The 16366-nt window shown below is 33.0% G+C and overlaps 1 protein-coding gene across 1 annotated transcript; it reads right to left on the bottom strand.

Annotated features, from left to right (window-relative positions):
- Positions 1-1377: 1377 nt before the first annotated feature.
- LOC134241343 (ryanodine receptor-like) lies at positions 1378-16106 on the bottom strand. The gene is made up of 25 exons (XM_062723416.1): positions 16023-16106; positions 15739-15809; positions 15480-15545; positions 14995-15074; positions 12807-12968; positions 12312-12468; positions 12104-12202; positions 11878-11966; positions 11523-11723; positions 11206-11367; positions 10809-10899; positions 10575-10630; positions 9943-10009; positions 9676-9714; positions 8603-8689; positions 7901-8267; positions 7485-7599; positions 6990-7050; positions 6636-6782; positions 6131-6259; positions 5921-5969; positions 5686-5790; positions 3665-3729; positions 3471-3571; positions 1378-2256 (listed from the first exon to the last, which is right to left on the bottom strand). Exons 1-25 carry the CDS (start codon positions 16069-16071, stop codon positions 2103-2105), a joined length of 2769 nt encoding a protein of 922 aa, XP_062579400.1. The 5' UTR covers positions 16072-16106; the 3' UTR covers positions 1378-2102.
- Positions 16107-16366: the final 260 nt, after the last annotated feature.

Here is a 16366-nt window from a genome sequence, read left to right as displayed (position 1 = left end):
GTGAAGAGTGCAAAAATACTGACTCCTGGATATTCCAGGGTTGGGATCAGGTGCATAAGAGGAGGAAACAGCCTCTGTCGACGAGGCACAAAGGTGAGCTCATGGGCCCTTTATATTGATCAGAAAGACAGAGCACTCCATAATCAAGTTCAGTATTAAATAAGGTCCAACAATTTGCAGGAAAAAAAGTCAGCCAATCGAATCGACAAATGAATGAAAGTAATGTTTACTTATATATTGTTGATGTATATCTATATATCGAGTTGAAGGTAATTTTTTAAAAAAAATAAATTCTGTTTCATAGGAATATAAAAACAGATCAGCTAATAATCATCACAATTAATGCCTATTGGTCATTGGACTCCCAAAGTGTGTTGCAAGATACGGTCTGATCTGAAATCTAAAATGTTGTCAATGAGGAATTCCAGCATTCTTTTGTATGGCACGTCCAATTCACAAAAATGAGCTAAACATAGTTTAACAGTCGATAAACTAGGTTTATCGGTTGTAAACTATAGTTTACGGACTGTAAACTATAGTTAACAACGTTAATCTATATTTTACATCTGTAAACCATAGTTAACGCGATAATCTATGTTTCACAACCGTAAACTATACTTAACACTGAAAACAATCATTTGCGATTGCAAAACATAGATTATCTGATAAATACAGTTTCACGATTTGTAAACTATAGTTTACAAACCGTTAACTATAGTTAACGATCTGATAAATATAGTTTCACGATTTGTGAAACTATGATTAACAACTCTTAATTATAGTTTACGATTGTAAACTATAGTTTACAAACGTGAATCTATGTTTATCAACAAAATCTATTGTTAACACTTATTACAGACAGATAAACTTTGATTAGCATTCGTAAGCTATAGTTTACAACTGTTAAATATAGTTTTACAGATGAAAACTATAGTTAACGAATCGTTAACGATAGTTTACAGTTTGTAAACTATAGTTTACAGTTGATAAACTTAGTTTATCAATTGTGAAACTAGGTTTAGCTCATTTTTGTGAATTTGGCGTGCCATACTTTTGATATTAACTTCAGAGTACACAGTGTACTTGTGTGTAGAATCAGAATGGGTGGTGGTATATTGTGGACTTCGAGTGTTAGTGCAAGAAATTTGTTGAACAGACCAGTAGCAACAGTTGCAAATGAAACACTTATTATATAATAAATGAATTAACTGACAATTGGAGATTCATAGCCATGCAAGATTAAACACAAGCATGATTCACTGTGTACCATCCAGTTCTGAGGCCAATGTAACCTACTTTTGGGTTATATGTACCACTCCCCAAAGGTCCATAAACCATTGGTTCCATGACTCTCTCAAAGCAAGATCCAAAACAGAATTATTTTTTGTTCTTTATTATTAAATAGATAAATAAAAGTAGGTGTTAAAAACCATAAATTTCTAATAAATAACATACCTTTTTTAGGGCATTCAAAATATTGCACATGAAAACAAATCATGATAAATAGAATCATGTAAATGTATGACAAAGAACTACAGAAATTCAAAAAAAAAAAAATCAGAGGAAAATATTGCACTTCATCACAGTAAACTCACAAAAGGGTTAATACAATTCAACATGAAGATTGTCAAAAGCTTTAAAATTTTAAAACAAATGAGACAAAAATATCAAAGGGTAAATTCTCCAACAAACTTCACATACCATGTGAGACAAAAACCACATCAATTTAACATTCACTCCTTATTTCTTGTCTGTCAGTCTTTTCAACATACATATACACATCACTTAATTACTGCTCAGTATAAAGTTAATACAGAATCTCTTCCACTCTCTTCCAGATTTAACTTCTGCATTATGGTACACAAAAGCAGAACTCAGTAATTATAAAACGTTCAGATGCTTGTCATAACACAAAGAAAAAAGGTGCAGAATACAAAAAGGATCACAAAATACTGTATCTCCCTATATGTGTACATCCCAATATTGATATCAAAGAAGCATGATCAGGGACTTGCATCTGAAGTCAGTGATAAGTCAGTGACAAGTCAGTGATAATTCAGTGACAAGTCAGTGATAATTCCTAAGAGTAGACAGTCAGCTGTTCAGCTCTTGTCCCCCTCGTCTTCGTATTGCTTTCTGAAGCAGTCTCCCACAGGGAAGAAGTCCCAGGATCTCTGCTGATAGAGCTCCCACACATAGGATTCCTGGCCTGTGTACTCTGTGTCAGGCTTGTTAATCAGGTGCATCAGGAAAAACCTAATGGGAAAATCTTAAACTTAAGCAATACAAAATCTATACTTTTACATATATATTACATAGAACTTAAAAAATGCCTGTCTAGATTTACGGAACACTTCTAGTATACCGGTCCCCATAAATATGGCGCTAAAATAGGTGTACAATATATAGACGATCGCGTGAGCGACGACAAAATCGAAAAAGGAGCCACAAATTGCAAATTTGACTCCAAATTCGTGTTCCTTGTGAAAAATTGGGTTTAAAAAACTGGTTTTTAAACACAGTTTTTTAAATGAGAATTAAAAGATTTCGTAAAATAACGTACTTGTTTAGGAAGTAAATCTTCATCTTGCGTTGTTTAGGAATGTAGTCACATGATCAATTTTTGACGTAATCTCATAAATATTCATGAGATGCATCACTTGTATTTTGATGTAATGAAGAAATGCCTGATAGGACTCAAAGTGCAATGCTATTAAAATTGCGTGATTTGTGTGAGAAATACAGGGATTTAACAAATGTTAGCTAATTACTAGTCATCGATGGATTGAATTGTGCATCATTATCGATTTGAAAAGAAAAATATTCTGAATATTTGGACATGATTGGGAGGTCAGGATATCGAGCTGCAGTTGACGGTAAGTCGCTTTTACAATAACTTGCCTAAACTCAGCGCTGAAAATCGTAATGTTTCGACAATGGAGTTGATTTTCCCGAACTTTCATTTCTTAAACTTTCGTGTTCTTTGTAAAGCAAAAATTTCATGAACTAAACCAAAGTGTAAGATATCGGCACGATTCAACAGGCTGATTCATGCAAGTTTTTGGTCACAAAAGTCATAGTGCCTTTTGTAAGCAAAAATTACATAAATTAGCCCAAATCAGAAAGATTACAGAGTGGATTTATAAAACAACCCCAATTTTAAAAACTATATATCCTAACCCTAATCACTCAATCGGATGCGTTTTGTTGAAGAGAGTGGGAAATCGTGGTTTGTTTACATTCTGCATAGCAACGGCAAGGGAAATAACTGCTCATGCGAAATCGCGTGTTTCTGGGGACCGGCATACTAGAAACTTCCCAGATTTACTTGTACTAAAAGTTAACTATGTTCACATTCAAAATGGCATGAAAATATTGTTTTATAGTTACTGCTAGCAAAGGAATCCTGAAATATTTGAGAAAACACATGAAATAAAATTAGGAATACTGACAAAAGAAATTCAACTTACATGTAATTGGCAAAATTATGTTCTTTCATGACATGGGTTTCAAAACCATGAGGGACTTTATCAAAATACTCTTTTCCAATACCACAGATGAAGCATTTAGACTGAAAAATAAATATGTTCAAAATGTAATGATCTTAAATAAAATGCCAGAACTCTTTCAAAACAAGTGACCACTGTTTGGTAGATGTTCTTACCTCCATATCTTCTTTTACTTGTTCAAGTTGATCTCTCAGTTCTCCAAAGGCATCAATAATCAAACCTGTAGGAATAACATACACCAGTAATTTAACCTGTGGTAAAATTATCTGCTGGTATCAATAATCAAATCTTTAGTAATACAGTGAATAATAAAACAACACAACTCATTTTCAATTTTATAACAACCACTGACTGCAGTGTGTGATACATGGCTTCCAACTACCGTAATTTTCGAGTTATAGGTCAATGGGGTATATAGGTCGAAAGGCTCATTTTCAGCCTTAATTTTTGAAAAATCCTAAGATAGGACGAACTTACTATATAGTACGAGGCTTTGTTTCCCGTTTTCTAAACTTACGCAGATACAACGTATCAGAACAGGTAAACCTCTAAAATTACCGGGGCAATTCCGTGACATGAAGGTATCAAGAAAACAAACAAGTATTTTAATGAGTACAGCATTTAAATAAAGTTTATAAAAAAATGTAGTTAAAACTTCTTTGAATTGTGTTACTACTTTTTTTTCTCCAACTTGCCTGTTCAATGCCTCCGTAGATTCATACTGTTGTTAAACCAGAGGCAAAAATAACACGTAAATACGTTTCTTATTTTAAGCTATAATTCGGGAAATACCCGAGATCAAAGAATAATAATTCTGATTTCAGAACAACTTGGACACATTCCTAATATAGTTTATTCAGTTAGTTATTTACCGGTGGACGACAATTGCTTCGATGTCCGCCATTTTCATTTTTGTTCTTCAGGGATTTGCTAAAACCCGCAAACGACCATTGAATGTATATAAAGCAACAGTAAAGAATTGAAATAATATTACCACGCTGTAAGTTTAATTTATAAATTTAACTGAGAGTACCGGTGGCGGTACATCCACAATTTGACAGTCATTATGAATTTCATGGCTTAACGCTTTGTTTGTTCAATGATGTGTGACACTAATACCCTATAACGGCACATGGATTTGCTAATCATGCCCTGCGGGTATTAATCCAACACAGGTGTTGAAACCTTTGCGTGTACACAGTGTAAATCCTTTTATCTGTCAGACAATTAAAATTTGTTAGAAGCCAATCTTTGTATGGCGGTAATTTAGTGTACTTCTTGTGTACGAAGAATCTTTTAATAAAACTTATAATATCAGTTAAAATTATATTTCTGTCTTAAATCATATTTCTGTAACCTGCATTTATTACTAATTCTTTGCTTGTAAAACTACATATCAATAAAATTAATTTTTTATCATCCGCATGTATATTTCCATAATTGCTTGTAAAACTTCAAACTATCTTTCAAAACGATTTTTAGGAATTGACTGGCAACAATTTATTTCACTCATTTTACATTAAAATAAATATAAGACTTAAACAATAGAAAAATTAATACTATTTCAATTTATCAATCTACTAATTAATGGTAAAACACTACACTTGTGATCTTGAAATATTTTCCGTATTTTAAATTTTGATACGGTTGCGGTTTTACTTTTAGTAAACGATAGCGACTTCCTAAATACACAAGATGGCTACAGCATGATGGCAATGGAATAACACGTTGAGAAATTATTAAACTTGACGAAGCACAGTTTTTTCCTTTGTCATCAACGGATATTTAATGGAATTTATTTTGTAAGAAAGCTATAGAATAAATATTTTATTGTTTACCAAGGCATTAATTTTTCTGCGTAAAATAATGAAAAAAGTTATAAAAGTGGCACAGATTTGCTCTGAAATTTACGTAAATGTTATTGATTTGGGGGCATTTTTCGTAAACTTGAGCCTTAGAAAGGTCGAATTCATATATTGGGCGACCCAGCGGTTCTGGAGAAAAAAAGTATCGACCTATAACCCGAAAAATTACGGTAGCTTGGCTCTCGGCAAGCCAGAGGCATCAGGCTCAATCCCAAGGGGAGGCATAACCTGTCTCTGTTACATTAACACAGAAACTGAACATTTCATACAGTGTTCTGTTTAGCTGGTGGTCTTAAACTGGTTGTCCTTACCTTGAATGATGGCTAGAAGAATGACGATGACAAAGAAGAAAGTGATGTCAAAAAGAATTCTGTACACCTCAAACGGATCACCATCTGCTGGCTCTATCTCATCACCTGTATAAAGGAGGAACAAACTCAGCTATAATACACAACTTACATGGCAAAGAGAGGTGTTAATGTATTAATGCAAGATAAATATATAAATTGATTTGTGTGTGGATCAGTAAATTTTGTAGTATCATACCAATTCCTCCTCCTGCTCTAACTCCAGTGTGTAAGTGGTACACAAAACACTAAAACAGAACAAGATATGATTTGAACGAATGGAGGAAAAAAGATTCAACTGTCCCTAGCAACTGAGAGATGATCATATAAAAATTGAATGCAAAGAAGGTATTTCTTCTATTTACCATTAGAAAAATAAAATAAAGTAAGACAATAATCTAATACGTACAGTTAGCATGTCATGGCACTTATAGTCAACAGAACCATCCTCTTCTTTGACGTAGAACTTTAAAAAGTTGAAGGCTATAACAGTGTAGATATAGACAACCACACTGGTCAACATCACTGTCAGCACCAGCTGTCAAGTAAAAAGGTCAATATTTACAGTTAGTCAATGTTCAGCAGCTGCTGTCAAAAACAGTCAATATTTGCAGTAAGTTGCAGTAAGCACCAGCTGTCAAGAGAATGGTCATTATTTACAATTTCAGTGAAGCAACTAAAGCAACTGATTTCTGACTTCACAAGTCAAATTGTGAAATTTAGTTACTGTAAAAGCACAAATATTTGTGGGTTAACAATTATCAACGAAATTAAATCCAACATAACTATATATTGAATAGAGTTACTGTCAAAACAACGAAATTAAATGTCCATGAAACTATTACGGATGACAAATCAACGAAATTTATCCCCACGTAAATTTGTGCTTCTACAGTAATCACATTCATACGTACCTGTTTTCCATTGTGGGTTACAGACTGCAGAATGGTTCTTAGTGTCTTGAAACCAATGGCAACATCCAATAAATGAGCAGCAAAGAAAAAGTAATTGAAATTTCCCATGGCAGAAAAGATGAAGTACCATGCTATGTAGAGGAAAGACTGGAAAAAGACATTCATCATCATTGCAAATGTATATCATTTGTACATGTACAGTATAAAATATACCTAGTGATAGTAAAGTAAAGTAAATTATTTATTATAGTGATACGTGTATTGTTACAATACAATATATTTTACAACAATAAACTTAGTTTATTACACCTAGCCCAAAGGACCTATATGTCACGAGTGACAATGTATACTTACATTGTCTGTGAAAATGACTCCCCATTTCCAAATCTGATACTGCCAGTCTACATTGAACAAGCTAAAGGAAGAAATACATGTACATCATCATCTAATAATCATAAGACAAAACAAGTTGCAAGACAACTCAGTAAAAATTTTTTGAAGGATGAACAACAATTTCAGGAACATGCATTCAGACATAAGAAATTTAAAATGTAACATTTCTAGGGAGTTGAAATATTATGTTTGACTTGACCACTTTAGTGAAGATTTAATATCTATAAAAAATTGAGAAACATGATTAACATCAAGTACATCTACCTAAATTTAGTATGGTAAATTTGAGTTATAACAAAGAAAGAAGCATAAAAAATTTGTAAAAGATAAATTTATGAGAAAAATTTCTTTGGCTGGATCATTACAAGCTGAAATAGGTTATTATCTTCACATTTAATTAATTGTATTTAGCATATCCTTAAATCTTAATTTCCATGCACATATTATTTTACTTACAAACTTGGGAAGAATCCTGAAGATTTGGTTTCTTCAATTTTGATTGAATCTTCTTTGTCCAGTAAGTTACTGATAGCTTCATAGTCATACTGTTCAGCATACCTAGCACAAGTACCTTTGAAAATTCACATTAAAAGTTTTGTAAATCTTAACAGCCATCATTCCTTGTGAAATAATTTCATGAGAACAGCTTAATTTTTTTAGTTTTTAGAGTACAAAATTTTACTGTTTACAGGTCAAAATCTTTCTTTCTTACTGAACAAGTATTTGTGAAAAATTTTTCTCATGATGATCGACCCTTAAATGAGTACAGCAATTTTAAGATTCTCTAGGAAAATTCTACCCATTTTTTTTCTTGTCTGCATAAATAAGCTCTTAGGCTCATTATAATAAAGCATTCTGCAGAAACAAGTCACCCTTAAAAGTGCTAACCTTCTTTTTAACAAACTTGTCCCAGTAGCTATCTGGGAAGGATTGTGTGTTGAGAACCAGTTTATCCCAGTGACCTTTGAGGTCATCTTCTCCTGGTTGTTCAGCTACCCATAATCCCTCAAACTCCAACTTCCTGGCAATCTCCTTCTCTCTCTTGAAGATGACTAGAGGCACTTTAAGGCAGTAGTAGGCAATCAGCATAGAAAATGAAACCAGAGAATGGACCACAGCCAGAAGTCGGGCAACAATCTGCATGTAGTTTTCTCCCTGCATTGTAACTACCTCGTCAAACTCTTCTTCTTCTGTCTGGTTCCCGTCTGACACCTCTTGTTCATGGGGCACCTTGTTGACCTTTTAATATCAAGAGACAGCAAAAATGACAAATCTGCACATGAGGATATAACGGGTAGTAATACATAGTATCAAATGTCAGAACTTTGAATATGTTTTTATCCCCCTGTGCAATAACAAATAAATCATTTTCCCTGTGATGAAAAGATTGCAATGTATAAACAAAACTTGCAAATTCATCCAAGCATTTACAGTCTGAGCTCTTAATTAAGTCAATATTGTACAAGAAAAGATTATTTAGATTAACCTTTCATTTAGAATTGTAGATTAAATATGTATCCTTTCATTTGGAGATTGTAGATTAAATCTGTATGGTATACATATATGACTCTCACCTTGTAGAAGAGCAGGAGGAAGTTGATAATAAAGGCAAGGAACAGGGCAACATACTTAAAGTTGTAGAAATTACGGGCAAACAGACTCTGTAAATACAAAATAAGAATTACAGTAACTGTTACATATCTATGTCATAAAAATAAGTTGGACCTGCTACAGACACTAGCTACAAAACCATGGTACGATCATGTTAGACAAGTTAAAGCCATGACGGGTGTATACAGCACAATCTAAGTAAACTAGTTTTATAAAGTAAATACAAGTATTAGGGAAAAAAATAAATTCTCTACATAATATGAAATTATAAATTGCTAGTATACAGTGCTCCAAGTTAAAGCTTTACTTTTGGAAAACAAAACACATGTATATTTCTTTGTGCTGTTAATTAATTTAGATAAAATTAAATCTTTATATACATTAATTATGCGAGAAAATGCACACCAACTAAAAAACTATATTACAGTATTTATTATAATCTTGCATACTGTAAACTAAAGCAAGTTACTGTTAATGTTTAAGATTATAAGAATCTTACTATTTTAAGTTCAGTTTTTAAACATAAATTCAGGGAAATAAATGTTTCAACATCTGTGAAAACCATGCATTTTTTAAAAAAAATCCTTAAATACACATACGTAACTTTTTTTCTTTAGCTTTCATGCCATTTTCTCAAAACATAAGCCAGTGTGTACCTCGAAAGTGTTTATTAAGTTCATGCTGAGTTCCAAAGACAGAATGCTACAACACTGAATCATGCATGAATTGAACATGGAAACTGAATAAAACACAATCACAGTTTTATTTCCAATCTTCTGCAATTTATCAGATTATCGTGTCCAATCCAAAACTCTAAAACTCTGATCCATGTACATTATAAAGGATAAAATTATCCCTTCACATTCTGAAACTGTTTCCCCTAAGCAAAAGAAACTGTCGTGACCCAGTGGCAATGTGCAGTGTACAAATATTGAACTTCATCAGCAGAAAAAGGATTAGTGAAGAGGAAAACTTCAGTGAAGGAACTAAGGCAGAATAATTTCATGTTTAGAAATCAATCTTTATTGTTCATTACCCCTATAGAAACTAACTTCTGTCCTAATACACTTAAATACTGAAAAGAAAAGAAAATTATATACTAATATCGAGAAACTGAATTTTCATATCAAGTCAAGATTTCCAAGATATACATGTATAATAATGATGAGCACATAACAGATTACCATATATATCTATAAATGTAATATTCCTGTTGAAGGGATACATAAAGTTCTATTCATATAAAAATAATGTTCACTAAAAGCTACAACATTTAAAGCTACTGTACATTAACATAACTCACAAGGACATATTTTCCATAATCAAATCCTTTAGTCTCATAGGGAACATCTTCCTCAGATTTGGATTTACTGAAACAAAGATATAGAATTGATTTTATAAGGAATGTGTTGATATATTAGGGATGGGTATCACCAAAAATTTCGTATCGCGATATATCATGATTTTTTCATCAAAATATCACGATAATATCATGATATTTTTACAAGCAATTTTTAAAAATTTGTCATTACTTTTCTTAAAAATATGCTAGAAAGACAAAATTTCACTTTTTAAAAATTTTTATGTACATAAAATTAATCATGTTTGGATGGTAAGATGCCGCTCTTTTCACCTTTAACAAAATTTTTTAGACTTTCTATAATTGTAATTTGAAAGATTGAACAAATAAATAATTTCTGGACTTAATAATAGGTACCTAAATACCGGTTTTAGGTCTCCGTATCACAATACGTATCACGTACGCGACAGAAAATTGTGATAAACCAATAAAATCGCACATCCCTACGATATATACCTCAATATTTCTTACTACATTAGTTGGTAGCTTTAAACTCCTTCCTCAATAACAATTTATAGATCTATGTTACGTAGATGAATTTTACTTCTAGCGACTATTTGTGTAACTATAAATACCTGTCAGCTGAGGTCCTGGGAGGGGGCATAGGTGGTGCTGGTGGGACAGGGGGTTCCTAAGAAAAAGAATACAACAGATGTACATGGTCATGTATATCAATGCCCCCATGAGGTATACTCCCATATTTTACTTCTTTTTACAAGAACAGCAATACTTTCATGTTTCTTGGATATTATTTCATATGAAAGATAAGACAGCTAGGAATGAAAATTCTGCCCCTGGAGACAACTGACCTGTGGGGTGACCTCTGTGGCTGGTTCTGTAGATGTGGTGGATTCTGGACTCTCTGTCCCGGTCTCTTGCTGGACAGCAGTAGGGGTAGAGCTGTAACAAATAAGAGGCAGTACATTTATCATACTGTCAAATCACTCATTTTTACAGGGGTTAAATTCTCATTGTTTTCATAGTACGAAGAGACCCAAAAATTCATATATAAATGTTAAATTCCATGCTGCCACATATTGGGTAATGTTTCTCCTTTAAACATGAAATTAAATCCCCTCCAAAAAATAATTTTTTTTTTCCAAAGCACAAAAATGTTTCAAATAAAAATTACAGTGTCTTTTAGAACCTTAATCTTATAGAAAATCTTGGATATAAAGCTAAATGTACATTTGTATATCTACTTACATTCCTTCTTCTGTGGGAACACCTGGAACCCCATTCAGTATAGGCTCTGTCTTCTGTTCCTCAGGGAGGGAGGGTGCTGGAAGAGCTAGGATTTCTGGCTGTTCTACGGTTTCTTTGTCTTGCTCACCTTTCATCATGTTCACCACAAATTTCAACAATGTCCTTTTAAATGATACGAAATAGACAATGCAATCCCAAAACATAGCAAAATAGATGAGTTGAGCAGGTACTTGTACATGTCCATATTACATTAATGTGCAAACTTAAACAGGTTGATTAAATTCAGGTCTATAGTAATGCTATGATCCAGAACTTACCAGAACACATGGAAAATGAATGTGAGGAGTGTGAAGGCCAGTTTGACACAGAGTTTGACCAGCGTCCAGATCACCTGGGGCCAGGTCATTCTCCTAAAGGCCTGGTAAGTCGTCTTCAGGTTTGTCCACGTGAAAAATGACAGGAACGTGGCCACGGCATTAGACAGGAAACGGTAGGTCATCTTCAGTGGCTCCAGCACTCTATTAATGACAAAGGTTAATAGTCAATTCATATGTATTTGTATCTCCCGCAGAACTTTACTTTGTATCAACTGCATGATGTGTACTGACAGAATATAATTTGTAATGGGAAGAAAAATTGATGATAATAATAACAGAGATGACGATGACCTACCCTCCTCCACTCTCCTCCTGGAGGCCCATCCCACTCCTCAGGGCCGCCATCCTCTGCTCCTCAGCACTAATACTGGTGGCATGCTGCATCTAAAGGTCACAATAACCACAGTGTTAACTTAACAATTAACAATGTCCCAAGTATATATACAATAAAGATTCAAATTTCATCAATGAAACACATATAGGAAATCATGGATTATATTCTAAATATGGAGAAATCTTACCTCAAAGATAGTGTCTTCACAGAAATTGACAAAGCTCTCCAGTTTCTCTTTGTCACCTCCTTCATTGACCACACTGTGCAGGAAGGACCTCTTGGATTCCTACATTGAATCATATACACAGTATTATAAAACATGTTGAGCATACATGAAATACCAAGCATGATATCACTATTGTTACAGCATAAGACTTGGAATGCTAAGGTTTGACCTTGATCTGAGGTTTCTCCCATTGGTCAATGTGAGATTGTTTGATTTCAAAGTAGACTCTCTCTATCTTGTTAGCACTGCCCATAATCTCTATCCTGCCCAGATAGGGTCCAAAGTAGTCCAGTACAGAACGGGCCTTCTCCAGGAACCTCTCCAATCTGTTAAAAAATATAAAACATCACAGTGTATCATGATCTTTCTCCAACTAAAGAGTCTAATACCTTGAGCTTAGCATGTGTGTCCAACATTATTCTGATCTTGTATAACTATAACTTCTTCATGATACAGTCTAACCAAGTATCAGGAAGTTCAAGTGTTTGGAATATCAGAGTTGAATAAAAAAAATTCATGACAAGGCAGAGGTCACAGAGTCACTTTTCAAAGGATGTTTATGATACCAAAGTCAAACATTATAAAAATAAGCATTGATTTTAATAACTATCATTCAAATGAGTATGAAATAAAACTGCCATAGACAGAAGGTAATGTTATCTACCTTGGGTCATTAGGCATGTGCTCTGATAGATTAGTGAGGAGGACAGCCATTGTGAAGCCGATGTCTTTGGCAGGATTGTGGAATCGGTCGGTGAACTCGTTAAAGTCCACCTTCCCGTCCTGGTTAGCGTCCACACACATCATGATGTACTCAATCTCCTCTCTGTAACAACATACAATATATAAATACAATATGAACATTATATACAATATATATACAATATAGAGTGTAACTATTACATATATGCGATTTTGAGGTTTGACTTAAATGTAATAAATAAATAATTATACATGTAATATATATTTTAGAAATTCTTGGCCATGTAAAAGCAAAATTTACATTATTCATTTCTTTTTTAAATATGATGATGAATTTTAACACATTTGCCTTGCTAGTCTACTTTTGTAAATTTTAAAAATCAGATATTAAAAAAGAAAACAGAAAATTCCATGCCCATATGTCTACAATCTAATTAAAATTATATTTTAGATCAGCTCCCATACTTGCTACAATAACATCTCACAACATCTCATAGAGTGTCACGTCAGAGGTCAAAATCTATCAACCAATCAAATCGTCACCTGCATTGTATTTGTTAAAGCGAATAAGTCTAGAGTTGTTCCGAATTTGACCTCTGGTGTGACCCTCTATGGGATGTTGTTAGATGTTAGTGTAACGAGTATGAGAGTGGATGTATCATCTAATTTTAATTAGATTGATATATCTATGGTGTAATACAGAAAAAGAACTTAAAATTCTTCAGCTACCAAGGAGCTAATATCAAATGTGTCAAGCCAGGCTAGATGTCCTATCATCATGAAAGAGGAGAGGTATCTAAAACCTCTCTAATAAAGAAAATTAATTTCATCAAAATTAAATATTTTACATAACCATCAATCAATGGGCACATGCTGACTTTACATTGCTAACCATTTACAGACATGATGAAAAAAAGGGATGAATAACTTCCATGCAAGTAAATAAACATGTTTAAATGCTGTTAAAATCTAGTACTTTTAGTTAGAATTGAAATCTGAAGATGTGTTTGCATTTTTTTTTTCTTTTGGACAAACACACCAAAAGACAATGAGCAGGGTTTTACATCAAAGACCGCATTTTCTCCAAGAAATCATGTTGGTAATCTATATTCTATTATTTAAATCTAGAAAGTCTTAACCTATGAACATGCCTAAAGAATTTGTAAAGTTTATGGTAATACAACCAATGAAGAGGTAGAACTAGTAAAAATGTGGATGCCTTTTTTTGTCATTTAGTAATGTTTGCTTGTTCCATAATCAGTATTGGCTAGATTCAAAAGGCAACTCAAGTTTTAAATTCTTGATTATTGTGTTGGAGGTAGTTTTTTTCTGAATGTTCTTTAACTACAGTAAAACACACTTATAGCAAACATGCTTATAATGAATTTAAGCTTATAGCAGTGATTCCCTTTGGTTCTAAGAAGTACTGATAACTAATCTTCCTGTATTTAACAAATTACATTAATTGTTAGTCCTTGGCACTTCACTATGAGCATCTTTTATTGTAAATTCATTCAGAAAGCTTTGTGTACTTCAGATTAACTGATGTACAGGTAATCATTGAGTTAAAATGATATTTAAGGAATCTCATTATGGCATATTATAAGTCTATGTGTTGAACAATTATTAACAGGACATGGGATATTGAATCTTGCTTAGTAATTTGATAAAGCATTACTGGCAATGAAACCACTCATCAAAAACAGATGGAAATGTTACGATCAAAACTTTAAAATGCACTTCAAATCTTGCAGTGCATGTGCAAAAATCTTAAACAAGGGGGTTTTCACACAGTGCCATACTCATTGTAAATCTTCATAGAATCTAAAGCCCTGCGGAACTCCTTAACGGATATCCAACCGTCACCATTCGTATCATATTCCTAAAATTCCATAACAAAGTCACAACACACACTAAAGCTAGAAGACATTGAGAGCAGGCTGCAAAAATCATAAAGTATAGTTAAGTCTGAAACACATAAACTAAATAATTCCTCATGTTGTCAGATGCTAAATGGTGGTGACATTTTTAGAGGGTCATAATATTCTTGCAGCCTGCTTTATAGGAGATGCACAAATATAAAAAGATGTCTAGAGTGCTAGCTGAATACGTTTGTGTTCTCACAACACGGGACACATTTGTTTACACACCGAGAATACATTTTCTGTGCCTCCATAGCACGTTTAAATTCTTTGGCTGAAATGTAGCCATCCTTATTGGCATCAAATTCCTATAATGTAACAGGAAATCATAATTTTACAGAGCCCAAAGCTTAATATAAAGGACTAAAATTATAAGGTAAAAGTACTTATAAAAGACACGAGACAAAATACATGTACAATTCACCAATATTTAAGATATTTTTCCCCAGATTATACCCATCTCTGCTAAAATCAAATTCATTTTCAAGAGACTCCCTGAAGAAAACATACATGTTGATGTATTTTACATGAAAAACATGGAAATGACAACTCTGACCTTTCACTGCTAAAAGTTTTTTAAGAATGTTCTTCATATGATTATGAATATCAAAATAAATAAATAAACAAATAAAAATCTGGCATTATTCTAGCAATGATAATATTTTTACTCTATGTTCCTTGGAAGTGAAAAACAAGTAAACAAAACAGATTACCAGGAAAGCTTCTGATGATGTCAGATCTTTCATTTTCAGGAAAATGTCAAAGAACTTCAAAATCATCTGGAAAAAAAATATGAAATTAAATTTTTACTTTTTTTTTTTTTGGAAGATTTCTTTCAAATAAAATGCTGCCAGACACATGCAGACACAAGAATAGGATTTAACTGATAAATGTTGTTGTATATGGTCTACTGAAACTAACAGCTATCTAATAAAATATCAAAAGATATTTATTTTTCAGAAATTTCCTTACCTCCACATTGGCCTGGGACTCTACAAGAGTGTCCACCATCTGTTTTCCTATTGGACCATTCATCACATTTCCTGATTAAAGAGAGAGTAGGCTTTACTATCCCAAATTCACAGAAAAAAGATTGTTTACTCAAAATAAATATTACTTATAATTTCCAATAGATTCCAATATCAATTCATTTTCAACACAATACTTATCTAATGCATGCATCTCTTTACTTCTGAGTATAACCAATGATATATTTCTCTTTTCTCTTACTTGCTGCTTTTCCATTTTGAACATACCTTCCAACATAGATAACAGCATAATCATCATTTCCTTCTGAAGTTTCATGAATTCTCTAAGCAGCTCCAGTTGTGTTGAATCCTTCAAAATCAAAGAAACATATATCACCAGTGACCACACTAGACACAATTCCATACTCAAAACAAGAGGCCCAAGGTCCTTGAATCGCTCTTCTGATAAATTGTACAATCTATCACTTCTATTAGAAGCCTCCAACTCTATTAGAATCATAAGACCCAAAATGCATCAACTTACAAAGTTTGATAATATTTAGCCAGTTAAGACTGAAGATATTATAATATGATTATAAAATACCATAAGTAGGTCACATTGACCTACCTTT

The sequence above is a fragment of the Saccostrea cucullata genome, unplaced genomic scaffold (assembly GCF_032062105.1).
Source record: "Saccostrea cucullata isolate Sc308-1 unplaced genomic scaffold, CSIRO_AGI_Scuc_v1 ctg14214, whole genome shotgun sequence".
In the NCBI taxonomy this organism is placed as follows: domain Eukaryota; kingdom Metazoa; phylum Mollusca; class Bivalvia; order Ostreida; family Ostreidae; genus Saccostrea; species Saccostrea cuccullata.
The sequence above is the reverse complement of the archived record's forward strand: the minus strand, read 5'-3'. Positions and strand labels throughout refer to the sequence as shown.